Source organism: Salmo salar, chromosome ssa01, assembly GCF_905237065.1.
Source record: "Salmo salar chromosome ssa01, Ssal_v3.1, whole genome shotgun sequence".
Taxonomy (NCBI): domain Eukaryota; kingdom Metazoa; phylum Chordata; class Actinopteri; order Salmoniformes; family Salmonidae; genus Salmo; species Salmo salar.
The window spans coordinates 10,846,925-10,872,661 of NC_059442.1; the positions used below are offsets into that span (position 1 = coordinate 10,846,925).

The window sequence follows — 25,737 nt, forward strand, 5'->3', positions numbered from 1 at the left end:
CACTACTTTTGGTGTCCCCCTCAGGAATTGCTCTTGAGAAAATTTCATGTAATTGTCCCCTCCAAAGCTGATATCAGATTTTCGCCCCTGCTTGTAAGTAAGCATTTATCTCCCTCACTAGCTTTAAGCACCAGCTATCAGAGCAGCTCCCAGATCACTGCACCTGTACATAGCCCATCTATAATTTAGCCCAAACTACTACCTCTTCCCCTACTGTATTTATTTATTATTTTGCTCCTTTGCACCATATTATTTATATTTTAACTTTGAACTTTCTTCAAATTATAATTCTACCATTCCAGTGTTTTACTTGCTATACTTTATTTACTTTGCCACCATGGCCTTTTTTTGCCTTTACCTCCCTTATCTCACCTCATTTGCTCACATTGTATATAGTCTTATTTTTGTCTACTGTATCATTGATTGTATGTTGTTTTACTCCATGTGTAACTCTGTGTTTTGTATGTTGTCGAACTGCTTTGCCTTATCTTGGCCAGGTCGCAATTGTAAATGAGAACTTGTTCTCAACTTGCCTACCTGGTTAAATAAAGGTGAAATAAATAAATAAATAAAAAGGTCTATGCCTGTTTTATTTGGCGCATGTGACAATACAGTTTTATTTGATGTATGCACCTAAAATGTGGACGCGATTCGCCAACCCAATCTTAAAGAAGAATAAGAAGAATCCCCTCTGTCCATTTCCCCATTCACCTTAGTTAGCGAGCTGGCTATTATGCTGCGTTCATAACCAAGTAGGAAGGTGGTATTTGCCACATAAGACTGAGAGAAAAAACTGTCAAACAGGTCATTGATTGTGGGCAACTCTCAACCCCGAGTTTCCTACCTGACATCATTGTCAACAAATAGACAAAGCATGGTGACACAGTTGTTGTTTATGGTAAGAACTAAATACAAATTGTTGATACAAAATGGATTCTGCTCATCTTCCTTTTGATTTACAAAGTGAAAACAGATCTAGATGTACTTTTTTTATTAGCAAAACAATCACAAGGCTTTTAAAGACGGTTTGACTGCATTTCCCAGTTCAAAACGTGGATGCACCCATCTTGCATTTACGGCTACACACTTAGCATTAGCGCACATGAACCCGCAAGCTGGCTACGCGCTGAAGCCAGGCACAACAGCTCCATCACAGATACAGTCTAACAATGAGCTATGGGTTAGTTATAAAAAATCTTTGGCTCTATGGTTAGCCACAGTAGTTAGCTCGCTTTGTAACTCAACCAAGAAGCTGCATAGCAATATCTTCCTGTGTCTATAGCAGATATGCCACTAGTACCATGACGGGGGGATAATTGCAGTAGCTAACGTTACATAAAATTCAGTGGTTCAGGAGAAAGTACAGTAAATGTATGTTGCTCATCAATTTTGTCCAGTTCCAAATGTGTGAAGCCTGTGCAGGAACCCATTGATCCACATCTTCGAAATAAAAGTTGTAATTATATCTCAAGCTCTTTACATTAGCGCACAGCGCTTGACAACTTTTATTTTGAAATTAGTCAATCGGAACCAAAACAATTCCGACAGGCACCGTCGACGTTTTAAACAGACTTGCATTGTCGTTTACGCATTTTTCTATATGTCATTCTCATTCAAAGTAACTGGATTTTCTCTTTGACATGACAACAATATTATAACCTCTCTTATTACGGTAAATAAATTCACAGTGGAACTGAATAGATCAACTATTTGTTTGTTAGGGGACACATTTGCCCTGAACACTTCCCAGCCAACAAGCAGGCTGATGCAAGTGGAATGAGTTGATTTCACCGGTGTCATAAAATCTGAAAGGTGCGTGCATTTGAATTATTTTGAAACATTTGGAATATTTAAAAATCTAAAATATTTAGAAAATTTCCTTTGATGTATTCGTGTTTATTTTTTTTTTTAAAACATCCTATCAACCGAAAGCCACTGTCATGGCGTGGTAGAGTAGATCAGAACAGAACAACGTTATGGCAAACATATGGGCTAACCACCGTGCTAAGCTAGCTTTAGCAGTGGAGAGAGAGGTTCTTGAATCACAACATATGCACCTTGAACAGTCCTTTCTGTTCAGGTGGCTTCATGGACCAAAGCAAAACCAGATATCTATTGCTGTTCGTTGTGTAAATGACTTCAAACCACCCTTGACATCAATGTGTGTTTTGTTGATTTTAAACTGAGTTAACCAAGATTAGCTAGCTACTTTCCCTAGCACAGGGAACTGAAAACCCTGGCCTTATCTTTACCATGCAAAAGTTCATCTTATGACAAGACACACTTGATAGCTTGTTAACTAATGCAATGGCATGTATGCTACTTGACGTAAACTACTGTATATGAAATTGTGTCACATAATCTTGTATCTCTTAGGTCCTGACCAAGTTGAAGATGACAGACTGTCTGGGAGACGAGGCTGGGGATATGACCCCAATGGACCTATATGAGAAACTAACATCACAAGGAGACACAGTCCGAACTCTGAAAACAGAAAAGGCTGCAAAAGTGAGCTTTTAGATGTATTTATTCCATTTATTTTTTAGATGCACCATCTCGTTTTCAAGTGTCCCCCAAAAAATACAATACTTAGTAACAAGAATAATATGGCATATACTAATGGTCCAATAATAACAATGAAATACAAATAAAACGACATAAAAAAGTTGTAAAACTAATAATAGGCCTACACCTAACAAACTACTGCTACAACGAATATAAAACTAAGTATCTATAACATATACATATTTACAAATACCTTCACATGGGGATGTTTTCTATTAGTTAAAAACACAAACAGTGTGTTCTTATACTGTATCATGTCATAATAAGTTGCTAAGTGTTGTGCAATACAGTCACGATACGACACTGGTCATATTGTGTTCGTATAGTGAATTATTCCATGACCATGATAATGAGACACCGTGATGTTATTGTAATACCTTTTATCTTATATTGTTTTTGGATTGCAGGCTGATATTGATGCTGCTGTACAGTTGCTGCTGAAGCTAAAAGTGGACTACAAGCAGGTAACAGGTCAGGACTACAAGACTGGATGTCCACCCTCAGAATGCGCTGTTTCACAAGACAACGGGCCAGCAGCAGCTGCAGATGGGGAGGACATGGTCGACCCCTGGAACGTCTCCACCACCAACGCCAAAGGAGTGGACTACGACAAGCTGATAGGTCAGTGGAAAGAATAATGTTAGATCTCTGGGCAGGGTCTGAATTTATGCACAGCGCACGCTTCACTTGACAATTGTGTAAATCATGCATTGATGTAGGAATTGTCCGAGTTGTTATGTATGAATTTTTAAGTTAGGAGTTGGGCCTCTGTGAAAATGAATGAGCCTTTATGTGAGATATGTCAAATATCTCACACGTTGCTGTAAACTTGCTTCAAACACATGGACGTTATCTAATGTCAAACTCTTTTATTTTATTTAGTCAGAGCATAATTAATGATATGGGGAAATTGTGTACTGACGTTTCTTTTCAGTGCGGTTTGGCAGTAGCAAGATTGACCAAGAGCTGGTGGACAGAATAGAGAGAGTCTCAGGACAGAAGGCACACCGGTTTTTACGCCGAGGAATCTTCTTCTCTCACAGGTCAGTTATGCTAGTCAATACAGTCACCAGATTCATCACTCCTCTATGAAAGCTGTGCTTATCGTCACTGAGTTCGTCATTCCTATGAATGTATTTGAATGTACTCTAGAGGGTGGTCCGTCTGCCTTTATGTCTATCTGTCTGGGATTGAGCATGAGCAATTGATACCACGTAGTAAACATCTAGTCTTGGGGGCATTTTAGGATGTGTCATATGCTGTAACTCTGTGTTGTTTGTCTTTTTCCAGAGATATGCACCAGGTTCTGGACGCATATGAGAAGAACAAGTCTTTCTACCTCTACACGGGCAGAGGACCCTCCTCAGAGGCCTTGCACGTGGGCCACCTCATCCCTTTCATCTTCACAAAGTGAGTCTGTCAGTAAAGTAGCCAGGGTTGGGATCAATTCCATTTCCCTTCCAGTCAATTCAGAAAGTAAACCAAATTCAGAGTTTTTTTCTGTGAAAAGCATAGAAGAGAATTGGACTTCCAGTGTACTTCCTGAATTGACTGGAATTAAAATGGAATTGACCCCAACCCTGATTAGTATTAGTGAGATGGAGGGACTTGACACTATTAAGAACCACCAAAGGTCCCGACACTATGGTACATCCCTGACCTTTTGTCCCAGACCAGGAAACACTCTAGACCCTAGTATAACAGCCTGCCTATAATAACAAATACAGTACTTCATTACACACTGCCTATAATAACAGATACTGTATAACACACTGCCTATAATAACACACACTGTCTATAATAACAAATACAGTACTTCATTACACACTGCCTATAATAACAAATACAGTACTTCATTACACACTGCCTATAATAACAGATACTGTATAACACACTGCCTATAATAACACACTGTCTATAATAACACACATGTCTATAATAACAAATACAGTACTTCATTACACACTGCCTATAATAACAGATACTGCATAACACACTGTCTATAATAACAGATACTGTATAACACACTGTCTATAATAACAGATACTGTATAACACACTGCCTATAATAACAGATACTGTATAACACACTGCCTATAATAACACACACTGTCTATAATAACAAATACAGTACTTCATTACACACTGCCTATAATAACAGATACTGTATAACACACTGCCTATAATAACACACACTGTCTATAATAACAAATACAGTACTTCATTACACACTGTCTATAATAACACACACTGTCTATAATAACAGATACTGTATAACACACTGCCTATAATAACAGATACTGTATAACACACTGCCTATAATAACACACTGTCTATAATAACAAATACAGTACTTCATTACACACTGCCTATAATAACAGATACTGTATAACACACTGGATATAATAATAGATACTGTATAACAACCTGCCTATAGTAACAAATACAGTACTTTATTACACACTGTCTATAATAACAGATACTGTATAACACTGTCTATAATAACAGATACTGCATAACTGATACTGTATAACACACTGCCTATAATAACACACACTGTCTATAATAACAGATACTGTATAACACACTGTCTATAATAACAGATACTGTATAACACACTGTCTATAATAACAGATACTGTATAACACACTGCCTATAATAACACACACTGTCTATAATAACAGATACTGTATAACACACTGTCTATAATAACAGATACTGTATAACACACTGTCTATAATAACACACACTGTCTATAATAACATACTGTATAACACACTGTCTATAATAACAGATACTGTATAACACACTGTCTATAATAACAGATACTGTATAACACACTGCCTATAATAACAGATACTGTATAACACACTGCCTATAATCACACACACTGTCTATAATAACAGATACTGTATAACACACTGTTTATAATAACAGATACTGTATAACACACTGCCTATAATAACAGATACTGTATAACACACTGCCTATAACACACACTGTCTATAATAACATACTGTATAACACACTGTCTATAATAACAGATACTGTATAACACACTGTCTATAATAACAGATACTGTATAACACACTGCCTATAATAACAGATACTGTATAACACACTGTCTATAATAACAGATACTGTATAACACACTGTCTATAATAACACACACTGTCTATAATAACAGATACTGTATAACACACTGCCTATAATAACAGATACTGTATAACACACTGCCTATAATAACAGATACTGTATAACATACTGTATAACACACTGTCTATAATAACAGATACTGTATAACACACTGTCTATAATAACATACTGTATAACACACTGTCTATAATAAGATACTGTATAACACACTGTCTATAATAAGATACTGTATAACACACTGTCTATAATAACATACTGTATAACACACTGTCTATAATAACACACACTGTCTATAATAACAGATACTGTATAATACACTGTCTATAATAACATACTGTATAACACACTGTCTATAATAACATACTGTATAACACACTGTCTATAATAACATACTGTATAACACACTGTCTATAATAACAGATACTGTATAACACACTGTCTATAATAACAGATACTGTATAACACACTGCCTATAATAACAGATACTGTATAACACACTGTCTATAATAACACACACTGTCTATAATAACAGATACTGTATAACACACTGTCTATAATAACACACACTGTCTATAATAACAGATACTGCATAACACACTGTCTATAATAACATGCTGTATAACACACTGTCCATAATAACATACTGTATAACACACTGTCTATAATAACAGATACTGTATAACACAATGTCTATAATAACACACACTGTCTATAATAACAGATACTGTATAATACTCTGTCTATAATAACAGATACTGTATAACACACTGTCTATAATAACAGATACTGTATAACACACTGTCTATAATAACAGATACTGTATAACACACTGTCTATAATAACAGATACTGTATAACACACTGTCTATAATAACAGATACTGTATAACACACTGTCTATAATAAGATACTGTATAACACACTGTCTATAATAACATACTGTATAACACACTGTCTATAATAACATACTGTATAACACACTGTCTATAATAACAGATACTGTATAACACACTGTCTATAATAACACACACTGTCTATAATAACATACTGTATAACACACTGTCTATAATAACAGATACTGTATAACACACTGCCTATAATAACAGATACTGTATAACACACTGTCTATAATAACAGATACTGTATAACACACTGTCTATAATAACAGATACTGTATAACACACTGTCTATAATAAAACACACTGTCTATAATAACAGATACTGTATAACACACTGTCTATAATAACAGATACTGTATAACACACTGTCTATAATAAGATACTGTATAACACACTGTCTATAATAAGATACTGTATAACACACTGTCTATAATAACATACTGTATAACACACTGTCTATAATAACATACTGTATAACACACTGTCTATAATAACACACACTGTCTATAATAACAGATACTGTATAACACACTGTCTATAATAACAGATACTGTATAACACACTGCCTATAATAACAGATACTGTATAACAGATACTGTATAACACACTGTCTATAATAACAGATACTGTATAACACACTGCCTATAATAACAGATACTGTATAACAGATACTGTATAACACACTGTCTATAATAACACACACTGTCTATAATAACAGATACTGTATAACACACTGCCTATAATAACAGATACTGTATAACACACTGCCTATAATAACAGATACTGTATAACACACTGTCTATAATAACAGATACTGCATAACACACTGTCTATAATAACAGATACTGTATAACACACTGTCTATAATAACAGATACTGTATAACACACTGTCTATAATAACACACACTGCCTATAATAACAGATACTGTATAACACACTGTCTATAATAACAGATACTGTATAACACACTGTCTATAATACACACTGCCTATAATAACAGATACTGTATAACACACTGTCTATAATAACAGATACTGTATAACACTGTCTATAATAACAGATACTGTATAACACACTGTCTATAATAACATACTGTATAACACACTGTCTATAATAACAGATACTGTATAACACACTGCCTATAATAACAGATACTGTATAACACACTGCCTATAATAACAGATACTGTATAACACACTGCCTATAATAACAGATACTGTATAACACACTGTCTATAATAACACACACTGTCTATAATAACAGATACTGTATAACACACTGTCTATAATAACACACACTGTCTATAATAACAGATACTGCATAACACACTGTCTATAATAACATACTGTATAACACACTGTCCATAATAACACACACTGTCTATAATAACAGATACTGTATAACACACTGTCTATAATAACAGATACTGTATAACACACTGTCTATAATAACAGATACTGTATAACACACTGCCTATAATAACAGATACTGTATAACACACTGTCTATAATAACAGATACTGTATAACACACTGCCTATAATAACAGATACTGTATAACACACTGTCTATAATAACAGATACTGTATAACACACTGCCTATAATAACAGATACTGTATAACACACTGTCTATAATAACACACACTGTCTATAATAACAGATACTGTATAACACACTGTCTATAATAACAGATACTGTATAACACACTGTCTATAATAACACACACTGTCTATAATAACAGATACTGCATAACACACTGTCTATAATAACAATGCTGTATAACACACTGTCCATAATAACATACTGTATAACACACTGTCTATAATAACAGATACTGTATAACACACTGTCTATAATAACAGATACTGTATAACACACTGTCTATAATAAAACACACTGTCTATAATAACAGATACTGTATAACACACTGTCTATAATAAGATACTGTATAACACACTGTCTATAATAACATACTGTATAACACACTGTCTATAATAACAGATACTGTATAACACACTGTCTATAATAACACACACTGTCTATAATAACAGATGCTGTATAATAAACTGTCTATAATAACATACTGTATAACACACTGTCTATAATAACAGATACTGTATAACACACTGTCTATAATAACAGATACTGTATAACACACTGTCTATAATAACAGATACTGTATAACACACTGCCTATAATAACAGATACTGTATAACACACTGCCTATAATAACAGATACTGTATAACACACTGCCTATAATAACAGATACTGTATAACACACTGCCTATAATAACAGATACTGTATAACACACTGCCTATAATAACAGATACTGTATAACACACTGTCTATAATAACACACACTGTCTATAATAACAGATACTGCATAACACACTGTCTATAATAACATGCTGTATAACACACTGTCCTTAATAACATACTGTATAACACACTGTCTATAATAACAGATACTGCATAACACACTGTCTATAATAACAGATACTGTATAACACACTGTCTATAATAACAGATATTGTATAACACACTGTCTATAATAAAACACACTGTCTATAATAACAGATACTGTATAACACACTGTCTATAATAAGATACTGTATAACACACTGTCTATAATAACAGATACTGTATAACACACTGTCTATAATAAGATACTGTATAACACACTGTCTATAATAACAGTACTGTATAACACACTGTCTATAATAACAGATACTGTATAACACACTGTCTATAATAACATACTGTATAACACACTGTCTATAATAACAGATACTGTATAACACACTGTCTATAATAACAGATACTGTATAACACACTGTCTATAATAACAGATAATGTATAATACACTGTCTATAATAACATACTGTATAACACACTGTCTATAATAACAGATACTGTATAACACACTGTCTATAATAACAGATACTGTATAACACACTGCCTATAATAACAGATACTGTATAACACACTGTCTATAATAACAGATACTGTATAACACACTGTCTATAATAACACACACTGCCTATAATAACAGATACTGTATAACACACTGTCTATAATAACAGATACTGTATAACACACTGTCTATAATAACAGATACTGTATAACACACTGCCTATAATAACAGATACTGTATAACACACTGCCTATAATAACAGATACTGTATAACACACTGTCTATAATAACAGATACTGTATAACACACTGCCTATAATAACAGATACTGTATAACACACTGTCTATAATAACAGATACTGTATAACACACTGTCTATAATAACACACACTGTATAACACACTGTCTATAATAACAGATACTGTATAACACACTGTCTATAATAACAGATACTGTATAACACACTGTCTATAATAACAGATACTGTATAACACACTGTCTATAATAACAGATACTGTATAACACACTGTCTATAATAACACACACTGTCTATAATAACAGATACTGTATAACACACTGTCTATAATAACACACACTGTCTATAATAACAGATACTGTATAACACACTGTCTATAATAACAGATACTGTATAACACACTGTCTATAATAACACACACTGTCTATAATAACAGATACTGTATAACACACTGTCTATAATAAGATACTGTATAACACACTGTCTATAATAACAGATACTGTATAACACACTGTCTATAATAACAGATACTGTATAACACACTGTCTATAATAACAGATACTGTATAACACACTGTCTATAATAAGATACTGTATAACACACTGTCTATAATAACATACTGTATAACACACTGTCTATAATAACATACTGTATAACACACTGTCTATAATAACATACTGTATAACACACTGTCTATAATAACAGATACTGTATAACACACTGTCTATAATAACACACACTGTCTATAATAACATACTGTATAACACACTGTCCATAATAACATACTGTATAACACACTGTCTATAATAACAGATACTGCATAACACACTGTCTATAATAACAGATACTGTATAACACACTGTCTATAATAACAGATACTGTATAACACACTGTCTATAATAACAGATACTGTATAACACACTGTCTATAATAACACACACTGTCTATAATAACAGATACTGTATAACACACTGTCTATAATAACAGATACTGTATAACACACTGTCTATAATAACAGATACTGTATAACACACTGTCTATAATAACAGATACTGTATAACACACTGTCTATAATAACAGATACTGTAACACACTGTCTATAATAAGATACTGTAACACACTGTCTATAATAACAGATACTGTAACACACTGTCTATAATAACAGATACTGTATAACACACTGTCTATAATAACAGATACTGTATAACACACTGTCTATAATAAGATACTGTATAACACACTGTCTATAATAAGATACTGTATAACACACTGTCTATAATAACAGATACTGTATAACACACTGTCTATAATAACACACACTGTCTATAATAACAGATACTGTATAACACACTGTCTATAATAACACACTGCCTATAATAACAGATACTGTATAATACACTGTCTATAATAACAGATACTGTATAACACACTGCCTATAATAATAGATACTGTATAACACACTGCCTATAATAACAGATACTGTATAACACACTGTCTATAATAACACACACTGTCTATAATAACAGATACTGTATAACACACTGCCTATAATAACAGATACTGTATAACACACTGCCTATAATAACAGATACTGTATAACACACTGTCTATAATAACACACACTGTCTATAATATCAGATACTGTATAACACACTGCCTATAATAACAGATACTGTATAACACACTGTCTATAATAACAGATACTGTATAACACACTGTCTATAATAAGATACTGTATAACACACTATCTATAATAACATACTGTATAACACACTGTCTATAATAACATACTGTATAACACACTGTCTATAATAACACACACTGTCTATAATAACAGATACTGTATAATACACTGTCTATAATAACATACTGTATAACACACTGTCTATAATAACATACTGTATAACACACTGTCTATAATAACAGATATTGTATAACACACTGTCTATAATAACAGATACTGTATAACACACTGCCTATAATAACAGATACTGTATAACACACTGTCTATAATAACAGATACTGTATAACACACTGTCTATAATAACAGATACTGTATAACACACTGTCTATAATACACACTGCCTATAATAACAGATACTGTATAACACACTGTCTATAATAATAGATACTGTATAACACACTGTCTATAATAACAGATACTGTATAACACACTGTCTATAATAACAGATACTGTATAACACACTGCCTATAATAACAGATACTGTATAACACACTGCCTATAATAACAGATACTGTATAACACACTGTCTATAATAACAGATACTGTATAACACACTGTCTATAATAACAGATACTGTATAACACACTGTCTATAATAACACACACTGCCTATAATAACAGATACTGTATAACACACTGTCTATAATAACAGATACTGTATAATACACTGTCTATAATAACATACTGTATAACACACTGTCTATAATAACATACTGTATAACACACTGTCTATAATAACAGATATTGTATAACACACTGTCTATAATAACAGATACTGTATAACACACTGCCTATAATAACAGATACTGTATAACACACTGTCTATAATAACAGATACTGTATAACACACTGTCTATAATAACAGATACTGTATAACACACTGCCTATAATAACAGATACTGTATAACACACTGTCTATAATAACAGATACTGTATAACACACTGTCTATAATAACAGATACTGTATAACACACTGTCTATAATAACAGATACTGTATAACACACTGTCTATAATAACACACACTGCCTATAATAACAGATACTGTATAACACACTGTCTATAATAACAGATACTGTATAACACACTGCCTATAATAACAGATACTGTATAACACACTGCCTATAATAACAGATACTGTATAACACACTGTCTATAATAACACACACTGTCTATAATAACAGATACTGTATAATACACTGTCTATAATAACATACTGTATAACACACTGTCTATAATAACAGTACTGTATAACACACTGTCTATAATAACATACTGTATAACACACTGTCTATAATAACAGATACTGTATAACACACTGTCTATAATAACAGATACTGTATAACACACTGTCTATAATAACACACACTGTCTATAATAACAGATACTGTATAATACACTGTCTATAATAACATACTGTATAACACACTGTCTATAATAACATACTGTATAACACACTGTCTATAATAACATACTGTATAACACACTGTCTATAATAACAGATACTGTATAACACACTGTCTATAATAACAGATACTGTATAACACACTGCCTATAATAACAGATACTGTATAACACACTGTCTATAATAACAGATACTGTATAACACACTGTCTATAATAACAGATACTGTATAACACACTGCCTATAATAACAGATACTGTATAACACACTGTCTATAATAACAGATACTGTATAACACACTGTCTATAATAACAGATACTGTATAACACACTGTCTATAATAACACACACTGCCTATAATAACAGATACTGTATAACACACTGCCTATAATAACAGATACTGTATAACACACTGTCTATAATAACAGATACTGTATAACACACTGCCTATAATAACAGATACTGTATAACACACTGTCTATAATAACAGATACTGTATAACACACTGCCTATAATAACAGATACTGTATAACACACTGTCTATAATAACAGATACTGTATAACACACTGTCTATAATGATAGATACTGTATAACACACTGCCTATAATAACAGATACTGTATAACACACTGTCTATAATAACACACACTGTCTATAATAACAGATACTGTATAACACACTGTCTATAATAACAGATACTGTATAACACACTGCCTATAATAACAGATACTGTATAACAGATACTGTATAACACACTGTCTATAATAACAGATACTGTATAACACACTGTCTATAATAAGATACTGTATAACACACTGTCTATAATAACATACTGTATAACACTGTCTATAATAACATACTGTATAACACACTGTCTATAATAACAGATATTGTATAACACACTGTCTATAATAACACACACTGTCTATAATAACAGATACTGTATAATACACTGTCTATAATAACATACTGTATAACACACTGTCTATAATAACAGATATTGTATAACACACTGTCTATAATAACAGATACTGTATAACACACTGCCTATAATAACAGATACTGTATAACACACTGCCTATAATAACAGATACTGTATAACACACTGCCTATAATAACAGATACTGTATAACACACTGTCTATAATAACAGATACTGTATAACACACTGTCTATAATACACACTGCCTATAATAACAGATACTTTATAACACACTGTCTATAATAATAGATACTGTATAACACACTGTCTATAATAATAGATACTGTATAACACACTGTCTATAATAACAGATACTGTGTAACACACTGTCTATAATAACAGATACTGTGTAACACACTGTCTATAATAACAGATACTGTATAACACACTGTCTATAATAACAGATACTGTATAACACTGTCTATAATAACAGATACTGTATAACAAACTGTCTATAATACACACTGCCTATAATAACAGATACTGTATAACACACTGTCTATAATAACAGATACTGTATAACACACTGCCTATAAAAACAGATACTGTATAACACACTGTCTATAATAACACACACTGTCTATAATAACAGATACTGTATAATACACTGTCTATAATAACATACTGTATAACACACTGTCTATAATAACATACTGTATAACACACTGTCTATAATAACAGATACTGTATAACACACTGTCTATAATAACAGATACTGTATAACACACTGCCTATAATAACAGATACTGTATAACACACTGTCTATAATAACAGATACTGTATAACACACTGTCTATAATAACAGATACTGTATAACACACTGTCTATAATACACACTGCCTATAATAACAGATACTGTATAACACACTGTCTATAATAACAGATACTGTATAACACACTGTCTATAATAACAGATACTGTATAACACACTGTCTATAATAACAGATACTGTATAACACACTGCCTATAATAACAGATACTGTATAACACACTGTCTATAATAACAGATACTGTATAACACACTGTCTATAATAACACACACTGCCTATAATAACAGATACTGTATAACACACTGTCTATAATAACAGATACTGTATAACACACTGTCTATAATAACAGATACTGTATAACACACTGCCTATAATAACAGATACTGTATAACACACTGCCTATAATAACAGATACTGTATAACACACTGTCTATAATAACACACACTGTATAACACACTGTCTATAATAACATACTGTATAACACACTGTCTATAATAACAGATACTGTATAATACACTGCCTATAATGACAGATACTGTATAACACACTGCCTATAATAACAGATACTGTATAACACACTGTCTATAATAACACACACTGTCTATAATATCAGATACTGTATAACACACTGCCTATAATAACAGATACTGTATAACAGATACTGTATAACACACTGTCTATAATAACAGATACTGTATAACACACTGCCTATAATAACAGATACTGTATAACACACTGTCTATAATAACAGATACTGTATAACACACTGCCTATAATAACAGATACTGTATAACAGATACTGTATAACACACTGTCTATAATAACAGATACTGTATAACACACTGTCTATAATAACAGATACTGTATAACACACTGTCTATAATAACATACTGTATAACACACTGTCTATAATAACAGATATTGTATAACACACTGTCTATAATAACACACACTGTCTATAATAACAGATACTGTATAACACACTGTCTATAATAACAGATATTGTATAACACACTGTCTATAATAACACACACTGTCTATAATAACAGATACTGTATAATACACTGTCTATAATAACATACTGTATAACACACTGTCTATAATAACATACTGTATAACACACTGTCTATAATAACAGATATTGTATAACACACTGTCTATAATAACACACACTGTCTATAATAACAGATACTGTATAATACACTGTCTATAATAACATACTGTATAACACACTGTCTATAATAACAGATACTGTATAACACACTGTCTATAATAACATACTGTATAACACACTGTCTATAATAACAGATATTGTATAACACACTGTCTATAATAACACACACTGTCTATAATAACAGATACTGTATAATACACTGTCTATAATAACAGTACTGTATAACACACTGTCTATAATAACAGATACTGTATAACACACTGTCTATAATAACACACACTGTCTATAATAACAGATACTGTATAACACACTGTCTATAATAACAGATACTGTATAACACACTGTCTATAATAACATACTGTATAACACACTGTCCATAATAACAGATACTGTATAACACACTGTCTATAATAACACACACTGTCTATAAGAACAGATACTGTATAACACACTGTCTATAATAAGATACTGTATAACACACTGTCTATAATAAGATACTGTATAACACACTGTATAACACACTGTCTATAATAACAGATACTGTATAACACACTGTCTATAATAACAGATACTGTATAACACACTGCCTATAATAACAGATACTGTATAACACACTGTCTATAATAACAGATACTGTATAACACACTGTCTATAATACACACTGCCTATAATAACAGATACTTTATAACACACTGTCTATAATAACAGATACTGTATAACACACTGTCTATAATAACAGATACTGTGTAACACACTGTCTATAATAACAGATACTGTGTAACACACTGTCTATAATAACAGATACTGTATAACACACTGTCTATAATAACAGATACTGTGTAACACACTGTCTATAATAACAGATACTGTGTAACACACTGTCTATAATAACAGATACTGTATAACACACTGTCTATAATAACAGATACTGTATAACACACTGTCTATAATAACAGATACTGTATAACACACTGTCTATAATACACACTGCCTATAATAACAGATACTTTATAACACACTGTCTATAATAATAGATACTGTATAACACACTGTCTATAATAACAGATACTGTGTAACACACTGTCTATAATAACAGATACTGTGTAACACACTGTCTATAATAACAGATACTGTATAACACACTGTCTATAATAACAGATACTGTATAACACACTGTCTATAATAACATACTGTATAACACACTGTCTATAATAACACACACTGTATAACACACTGTCTATAATAACACACACTGCCTATAATAACAGATACTGTATAACACACTGTCTATAATAACATACTGTATAACACACTGTCTATAATAACACACACTGTATAACACACTGTCTATAATAACACACACTGCCTATAATAACAGATACTGTATAACACACTGTCTATAATAACAGATACTGTATAACACACTGTCTATAATAACAGATACTGTATAACACACTGCCTATAATAACAGATACTGTATAACACACTGTCTATAATAACATACTGTATAACACACTGTCTATAATAACAGATACTGTATAACACACTGTCTATAATAACAGATACTGTATAACACACTGTCTATAATAACATACTGTATAACACACTGTCTATAATAACAGATACTGTATAACACACTGTCTATAATAACACACACTGTCTATAATAATAGATACTGTATAACACACTGTCTATAATAATAGATACTGTATAACACACTGTCTATAATACACACTGCCTATAATAACAGATACTGTATAACACACTGTCTATAATAACAGATACTGTATAACACACTGTCTATAATAACAGATACTGTATAACACACTGCCTATAAAAACAGATACTGTATAACACACTGTCTATAATAACACACACTGTCTATAATAACAGATACTGTATAACACACTGTCTATAATAACAGATACTGTATAACACACTGTCTATAATAACAGATACTGTATAACACACTGCCTATAATAACAGATACTGTATAACACACTGCCTATAATAACAGATACTGTATAACACACTGTCTATAATAACACACACTGTATAACACACTGTCTATAATAACAGATACTGTATAATACACTGTCTATAATAACATACTGTATAACACACTGTCTATAATAACATACTGTATAACACACTGTCTATAATAACAGATATTGTATAACACACTGTCTATAATAACAGATACTGTATAACACACTGCCTATAATAACAGATACTGTATAACACACTGTCTATAATAACAGATACTGTATAACACACTGTCTATAATAACAGATACTGTATAACACACTGCCTATAATAACAGATACTGTATAACACACTGTCTATAATAACAGATACTGTATAACACACTGTCTATAATAACAGATACTGTATAACACACTGTCTATAATAACAGATACTGTATAACACACTGTCTATAATAACACACACTGCCTATAATAACAGATACTGTATAACACACTGTCTATAATAACAGATACTGTATAACACACTGCCTATAATAACAGATACTGTATAACACACTGTCTATAATAACAGATACTGTATAACACACTGTCTATAATAACACACACTGTCTATAATAACAGATACTGTATAATACACTGTCTATAATAACATACTGTATAACACACTGTCTATAATAACATACTGTATAACACACTGTCTATAATAACATACTGTATAACACACTGTCTATAATAACAGATACTGTATAACACACTGTCTATAATAACAGATACTGTATAACACACTGTCTATAATAACACACACTGTCTATAATAACAGATACTGTATAATACACTGTCTATAATAACATACTGTATAACACACTGTCTATAATAACATACTGTATAACACACTGTCTATAATAACATACTGTATAACACACTGTCTATAATAACAGATACTGTATAACACACTGTCTATAATAACAGATACTGTATAACACACTGCCTATAATAACAGATACTGTATAACACACTGTCTATAATAACAGATACTGTATAACACACTGTCTATAATAACAGATACTGTATAACACACTGCCTATAATAACAGATACTGTATAACACACTGTCTATAATAACAGATACTGTATAACACACTGTCTATAATAACAGATACTGTATAACACACTGTCTATAATAACACACACTGCCTATAATAACAGATACTGTATAACACACTGCCTATAATAACAGATACTGTATAACACACTGTCTATAATAACAGATACTGTATAACACACTGCCTATAATAACAGATACTGTATAACACACTGTCTATAATAACAGATACTGTATAACACACTGCCTATAATAACAGATACTGTATAACACACTGCCTATAATAACAGATACTGTATAACACACTGTCTATAATGATAGATACTGTATAACACACTGCCTATAATAACAGATACTGTATAACACACTGTCTATAATAACACACACTGTCTATAATAACAGATACTGTATAACACACTGTCTATAATAACAGATACTGTATAACACACTGCCTATAATAACAGATACTGTATAACAGATACTGTATAACACACTGTCTATAATAACAGATACTGTATAACACACTGTCTATAATAAGATACTGTATAACACACTGTCTATAATAACATACTGTATAACACTGTCTATAATAACATACTGTATAACACACTGTCTATAATAACAGATACTGTATAACACACTGTCTATAATAACACACACTGTCTATAATAACAGATACTGTATAATACACTGTCTATAATAACATACTGTATAACACACTGTCTATAATAACAGATATTGTATAACACACTGTCTATAATAACAGATACTGTATAACACACTGCCTATAATAACAGATACTGTATAACACACTGCCTATAATAACAGATACTGTATAACACACTGCCTATAATAACAGATACTGTATAACACACTGTCTATAATAACAGATACTGTATAACACACTGTCTATAATACACACTGCCTATAATAACAGATACTTTATAACACACTGTCTATAATAATAGATACTGTATAACACACTGTCTATAATAACAGATACTGTGTAACACACTGTCTATAATAACAGATACTGTGTAACACACTGTCTATAATAACAGATACTGTATAACACACTGTCTATAATAACAGATACTGTATAACACAGTCTATAATAACAGATACTGTATAACAAACTGTCTATAATACACACTGCCTATAATAACAGATACTGTATAACACACTGTCTATAATAATAGATACTGTATAACACACTGCCTATAATAACAGATACTGTATAACACACTGTCTATAATAACACACACTGTCTATAATAACAGATACTGTATAATACACTGTCTATAATAACATACTGTATAACACACTGTCTATAATAACATACTGTATAACACACTGTCTATAATAACAGATACTGTATAACACACTGTCTATAATAACAGATACTGTATAACACACTGCCTATAATAACAGATACTGTATAACACACTGTCTATAATAACAGATACTGTATAACACACTGTCTATAATAACAGATACTGTATAACACACTGTCTATAATACACACTGCCTATAATAACAGATACTGTATAACACACTGTCTATAATAATAGATACTGTATAACACACTGTCTATAATAACAGATACTGTATAACACACTGTCTATAATAACAGATACTGTATAACACACTGCCTATAATAACAGATACTGTATAACACACTGTCTATAATAACAGATACTGTATAACACACTGTCTATAATAACACACACTGCCTATAATAACAGATACTGTATAACACACTGTCTATAATAACAGATACTGTATAACACACTGTCTATAATAACAGATACTGTATAACACACTGCCTATAATAACAGATACTGTATAACACACTGCCTATAATAACAGATACTGTATAACACACTGTCTATAATAACACACACTGTATAACACACTGTCTATAATAACATACTGTATAACACACTGTCTATAATAATAGATACTGTATAACACACTGCCTATAATGATAGATACTGTATAACACACTGCCTATAATAACAGATACTGTATAACACACTGTCTATAATAACACACACTGTCTATAATAACAGATACTGTATAACACACTGCCTATAATAACAGATACTGTATAACAGATACTGTATAACACACTGTCTATAATAACAGATACTGTATAACACACTGCCTATAATAACAGATACTGTATAACACACTGTCTATAATAACAGATACTGTATAACACACTGCCTATAATAACAGATACTGTATAACAGATACTGTATAACACACTGTCTATAATAACAGATACTGTATAACACACTGTCTATAATAACAGATACTGTATAACACACTGTCTATAATAACATACTGTATAACACACTGTCTATAATAACAGATATTGTATAACACACTGTCTATAATAACACACACTGTCTATAATAACAGATACTGTATAACACACTGTCTATAATAACAGATACTGTATAACACACTGTCTATAATAACACACACTGTCTATAATAACAGATACTGTATAATACACTGTCTATAATAACATACTGTATAACACACTGTCTATAATAACAGTACTGTATAACACACTGTCTATAATAACAGATACTGTATAACACACTGTCTATAATAACACACACTGTCTATAATAACAGATACTGTATAACACACTGTCTATAATAACAGTACTGTATAACACACTGTCTATAATAACAGATACTGTATAACACACTGTCTATAATAACAGTACTGTATAACACACTGTCTATAATAACAGATATTGTATAACACACTGTCTATAATAACACACACTGTCTATAATAACAGATACTGTATAATACACTGTCTATAATAACAGTACTGTATAACACACTGTCTATAATAACAGATACTGTATAACACACTGTCTATAATAACACACACTGTCTATAATAACAGATACTGTATAATACACTGTCTATAATAACATACTGTATAACACACTGTCTATAATAACATACTGTATAACACACTGTCTATAATAACAGATACTGTATAACACACTGTCTATAATAACACACACTGTCTATAATAACAGATACTGTATAACACACTGTCTATAATAACATACTGTATAACACACTGTCTATAATAACAGATACTGTATAACACACTGTCTATAATAACATACTGTATAACACACTGTCTATAATAACAGATATTGTATAACACACTGTCTATAATAACAGATACTGTATAACACACTGCCTATAATAACAGATACTGTATAACACACTGTCTATAATAACAGATACTGTATAACACACTGTCTATAATACACACTGCCTATAATAACAGATACTTTATAACACACTGTCTATAATAATAGATACTGTATAACACACTGTCTATAATAACAGATACTGTGTAACACACTGTCTATAATAACAGATACTGTGTAACACACTGTCTATAATAACAGATACTGTATAACACACTGTCTATAATAACAGATACTGTGTAACACACTGTCTATAATAACAGATACTGTGTAACACACTGTCTATAATAACAGATACTGTATAACACACTGTCTATAATAACAGATACTGTATAACACACTGTCTATAATAACAGATACTGTATAACACACTGTCTATAATACACACTGCCTATAATAACAGATACTTTATAACACACTGTCTATAATAATAGATACTGTATAACACACTGTCTATAATAACAGATACTGTGTAACACACTGTCTATAATAACAGATACTGTGTAACACACTGTCTATAATAACAGATACTGTATAACACACTGTCTATAATAACAGATACTGTATAACACACTGTCTATAATAACATACTGTATAACACACTGTCTATAATAACACACACTGTATAACACACTGTCTATAATAACACACACTGCCTATAATAACAGATACTGTATAACACACTGTCTATAATAACATACTGTATAACACACTGTCTATAATAACACACACTGTATAACACACTGTCTATAATAACACACACTGCCTATAATAATAGATACTGTATAACACACTGTCTATAATAACAGATACTGTATAACACACTGTCTATAATAACAGATACTGTATAACACACTGCCTATAATAACAGATACTGTATAACACACTGTCTATAATAACATACTGTATAACACACTGTCTATAATAACAGATACTGTATAACACACTGTCTATAATAACAGATACTGTATAACACACTGTCTATAATAACATACTGTATAACACACTGTCTATAATAACACACACTGTATAACACACTGTCTATAATAACACACACTGCCTATAATAACAGATACTGTATAACACACTGTCTATAATAACAGATACTGTATAACACACTGTCTATAATACACACTGCCTATAATAACAGATACTGTATAACACACTGTCTATAATAACAGATACTGTATAACACACTGTCTATAATAACAGATACTGTATAACACACTGCCTATAAAAACAGATACTGTATAACACACTGTCTATAATAACACACACTGTCTATAATAACAGATACTGTATAACACACTGTCTATAATAACAGATACTGTATAACACACTGTCTATAATAACAGATACTGTATAACACACTGCCTATAATAACAGATACTGTATAACACACTGCCTATAATAACAGATACTGTATAACACACTGTCTATAATAACACACACTGTATAACACACTGTCTATAATAACAGATACTGTATAACACACTGTCTATAATAATAGATACTGTATAACACACTGCCTATAATGATAGATACTGTATAACACACTGCCTATAATAACAGATACTGTATAACACACTGTCTATAATAACACACACTGTCTATAATAACAGATACTGTATAACACACTGTCTATAATAACAGATACTGTATAACACACTGTCTATAATACACACTGCCTATAATAACAGATACTTTATAACACACTGTCTATAATAATAGATACTGTATAACACACTGTCTATAATAACAGATACTGTGTAACACACTGTCTATAATAACAGATACTGTGTAACACACTGTCTATAATAACAGATACTGTATAACACACTGTCTATAATAACAGATACTGTATAACACAGTCTATAATAACAGATACTGTATAACACACTGTCTATAATACACACTGCCTATAATAACAGATACTGTATAACACACTGTCTATAATAACAGATACTGTATAACACACTGTCTATAATAACAGATACTGTATAACACACTGTCTATAATACACACTGCCTATAATAACAGATACTTTATAACACACTGTCTATAATAACAGATACTGTATAACACACTGTCTATAATAACAGATACTGTGTAACACACTGTCTATAATAACAGATACTGTGTAACACACTGTCTATAATAACAGATACTGTATAACACACTGTCTATAATAACAGATACTGTATAACACACTGTCTATAATAACATACTGTATAACACACTGTCTATAATAACACACACTGTATAACACACTGTCTATAATAACACACACTGCCTATAATAACAGATACTGTATAACACACTGTCTATAATAACATACTGTATAACACACTGTCTATAATAACACACACTGTATAACACACTGTCTATAATAACACACACTGCCTATAATAACAGATACTGTATAACACACTGTCTATAATAACAGATACTGTATAACACACTGTCTATAATAACAGATACTGTATAACACACTGCCTATAATAACAGATACTGTATAACACACTGTCTATAATAACATACTGTATAACACACTGTCTATAATAACAGATACTGTATAACACACTGTCTATAATAACAGATACTGTATAACACACTGTCTATAATAACATACTGTATAACACACTGTCTATAATAACACACACTGTATAACACACTGTCTATAATAACACACACTGCCTATAATAATAGATACTGTATAACACACTGTCTATAATAACAGATACTGTATAACACACTGTCTATAATACACACTGCCTATAATAACAGATACTGTATAACACACTGTCTATAATAACAGATACTGTATAACACACTGTCTATAATAATAGATACTGTATAACACACTGCCTATAAAAACAGATACTGTATAACACACTGTCTATAATAACACACACTGTCTATAATAACAGATACTGTATAACACACTGTCTATAATAACAGATACTGTATAACACACTGTCTATAATAACAGATACTGTATAACACACTGCCTATAATAACAGATACTGTATAACACACTGCCTATAATAACAGATACTGTATAACACACTGTCTATAATAACACACACTGTATAACACACTGTCTATAATAACAGATACTGTATAACACACTGTCTATAATAATAGATACTGTATAACACACTGCCTATAATGATAGATACTGTATAACACACTGCCTATAATAACAGATACTGTATAACACACTGTCTATAATAACACACACTGTCTATAATAACAGATACTGTATAACACACTGTCTATAATAACAGATACTGTATAACACACTGTCTATAATACACACTGCCTATAATAACAGATACTTTATAACACACTGTCTATAATAATAGATACTGTATAACACACTGTCTATAATAACAGATACTGTGTAACACACTGTCTATAATAACAGATACTGTGTAACACACTGTCTATAATAACAGATACTGTATAACACACTGTCTATAATAACAGATACTGTATAACACAGTCTATAATAACAGATACTGTATAACACAC

The 25,737-nt window shown here is 31.3% G+C and overlaps 1 protein-coding gene across 1 annotated transcript in view; it reads left to right on the plus strand.

The window, feature by feature from the left end:
- The first annotated feature begins 1,705 nt into the window (after positions 1–1,705).
- Positions 1,706–25,737, plus strand: part of LOC106612204 (tryptophan--tRNA ligase, cytoplasmic) — a 38,770-nt gene continuing 14,738 nt past the window's right edge. Inside the window, exons 1-5 of the mRNA XM_014213203.2 lie at positions 1,706–1,812; positions 2,377–2,508; positions 2,973–3,186; positions 3,500–3,608; positions 3,856–3,975. Of these exons, the coding sequence (XP_014068678.2) occupies positions 2,395–2,508; positions 2,973–3,186; positions 3,500–3,608; positions 3,856–3,975 (557 nt within the window). The 5' untranslated portion in view covers positions 1,706–1,812; positions 2,377–2,394. The remainder of the gene's footprint in view (positions 1,813–2,376; positions 2,509–2,972; positions 3,187–3,499; positions 3,609–3,855; positions 3,976–25,737) is intronic.